The 2424-nt window shown below is 56.4% G+C and overlaps 1 protein-coding gene across 4 annotated transcripts in view; it reads right to left on the reverse strand.

Annotated features, from left to right (window-relative positions):
* FARP2 (FERM, ARH/RhoGEF and pleckstrin domain protein 2) overlaps positions 1-2424 on the reverse strand; it is a 152482-nt gene that overhangs the window by 9271 nt on the left and 140787 nt on the right. For 3 of the 4 annotated variants that reach the window (XM_017510764.2, XM_037732192.1, XM_037732193.1), the window contains 2 exons: positions 1806-1874; positions 1017-1106 (listed from right to left, as the gene is read on the reverse strand). In XM_017510764.2, coding sequence (XP_017366253.1) covers positions 1017-1106; positions 1806-1874 — 159 coding nt within the window. Of the gene's footprint in view, positions 1-1016; positions 1107-1135; positions 1572-1805; positions 1875-2424 lie in introns of those variants that run through there. The other variant, XM_017510766.2, reaches the window with a different exon arrangement.

Here is a 2424-nt window from a genome sequence, read left to right on the forward strand (position 1 = left end):
CAGGGAGGGAGGACCTCAGGGAAGGAGGACCCCAGGGAGGGAGGACCCCAGGAAGGGAAGATCATAGGGAGGGAAGATCCCAGAGATGGAGGGAAGATCCCAGGGAGGGAGGGAGGACTCCAGGGAGGGAATACCCTAGGAAAGGAGGACCCCAGGGAAGGAAGATCACTGAGAGGGAAGACCACAGGGAGTGAGGAAAGACCTCGGGGAGGGAGGGAGGACCCCAGGGAGGAAAGGTTCCAGGGAGGGAAGATCAGGGAGGGAGGAACACCTGCAGCATTGTAGTCACCAAGGCAAATAAGCCAAGAGGGATAGGGTGGCGCTGGGGATTAGAGCCCCTGTCCACGAGCCCTGAGCAGAAGGCCCGGCAGGGCCATGGGGAGAGACAGTCACTGTGATGAGGTGTCCTGGACTGATGGCACATCCTTATGGCAAGTCCTGGACTTGGCTACCTGTCTGTACCATTCCAGGCCTAGTATGGGACACACTCAGGGCAAGTGGACAGAGCCTCTAGAGCTGCATAAAATTCTCCCCATGACCTGAAAACAAGATCCTGTCAGCCACAAAAAGCACTAACCCCAAAGGACAAGGTTGATAAACTGGATCACGCTAAAATGAGGAATCTCTGCTCCCATCCCAGGCCTGTGCCTACATGGGACATAGGGCTGGTGTAGATGTTACACAGGTGGTACAGCCAGAGGAAGACACTGCTGCAGAGGCTGACTCGGAGCTTGCAGGGAGCAGAACTTGTCCTGCCAGGTGCTGACAGAGACCACAGGCTGAGTCCAAGTCTCCCTGGAAGGGAACCAGGGGCTGGAGACAGGGCAGTTTGAGCATCATCAAGGACATTGACCACGAGAGTAAGAAACAGCCAACAAGAAATGCCCAACAGGTGCTGCCCGTGTGGCCACTCCACGGGTGCTGTCAGCCTGGCTGGGTTAGGGCTTGCCTCTGCAGGGGGAGGGGTACAGCCCAGCACCCCGAGGAAAACCCAGGCGGGGTACAAGGGTACTCACCAGCATGCCTCGGAGGGGGAGGAGGCCCCGGATCCGGAAGTGGCTGGTCCCTGCGACTCCTTTGCTCGTATACAGCAACATGTCTGAGAACTGAGAGACAGCAAGTTTTACATCCATGAACTTCACACAGTGTCTTAATAGACCAACTTAGACTCTGGCTGCTCATCATGTAGACATCACACCTATTCAACTTGCTGGAGATTTTTGGCAAAAATGGGACTTTTATTCATTCATGTGGTCATTTTTGACCAGGGGCAGGAAGTGGCCACAGGAACCAGTGGATCTGCTGGGTTGACTCCCAGCCAACCTGGCTGAGAAGCTGGAGGCAGTAAGGAATTCTGGCTGCTGCTGACTCAGTTGCCTCCTCATCCACATGGCTCAGGCTGGAACCCACTAACTGGTGGGAAGAAGGACATGCTGGGAGGGGCTTCTGGGCCAGCAGTGACACTGTCCCGACTGGCCACTGGGCCGACAGTAGCACCTTCTTGCAGCCACATGTATGTGGACTTTCCAATCTTTTGGCTTCTGTTCGTCCCACAGTCAGGTGCCCAGAACCTGGAATGAGGAAGGAGGCCGGCCCCGGGGTAGGTAGAGAGGCTGTCTTCTGCTTCTTCCCACTCGGTGACCCTCCCCTGGCCCCATCTGACTCTGCCGCTACCCACCTGGACCAAAGCCTCCAGGTGCTAAACTACACAGGGGCCAAGGGGCTGCAGCTGCACGCCGTGTTCCTAACAGAGCTGCTGCCCATCCCCTCGGGGGGAAGCACAGCTGGAGTAGGGAGAGACCTACCAGAAAGAACATCCTCTGCTGCAGGCCCTTCTTGGTGAGCTTGTGAAGGCAGCCCTCACGGATGAACTCCTGAAAGAGACAGAGACAGAGTCCCCTTTGACCTGGCTGAGGGCAGATGGCGGACGCTCGCTGGCTGGGCTGAGGGTCAGGGACAGCCTTGAGGCCACCTGTGCTCCTCTGGCGCCTCCCACTGGGGCCCCTCCACCCTCAGCAGCGCCCTTGGTCACCAGTCCTGTCTCAGTGCCGACGAATTCAGTCCCCAAATTATCTTCTGAGCCCCGGACCCCTGACACAACCAAGAGGTAAAGCCCAGGGTATTGCTCTTGCTGAGGAGAAGCCTCTGGAAGTTTCAGCCTCAAATATGTCATCTGAGATCAGCTTTGAAAAACTGGATAGGGGCAGGTTTGGGAACAGGAGGAGGAAAGGAGGGTCCTCCCAGGTATTCTATAATTCGCCCCCACCCCCCACCCGCAGGCTTGATAAGAAAAAAGAATCCTGCCAGTGTCAGACACCTGCATAGACAGGCTAAGTGACAGTCCTGGGAGCCCCTCAAATCCCTGACCTGGGCTTCTCTGGAGCCCTTCCACCATCTGTTTCTTTCTTTTTCTTTCTTTTTTTT

This window comes from Cebus imitator, unplaced genomic scaffold (assembly GCF_001604975.1).
Source record: "Cebus imitator isolate Cc_AM_T3 unplaced genomic scaffold, Cebus_imitator-1.0 Scaffold443, whole genome shotgun sequence".
NCBI lineage: Eukaryota > Metazoa > Chordata > Mammalia > Primates > Cebidae > Cebus > Cebus imitator.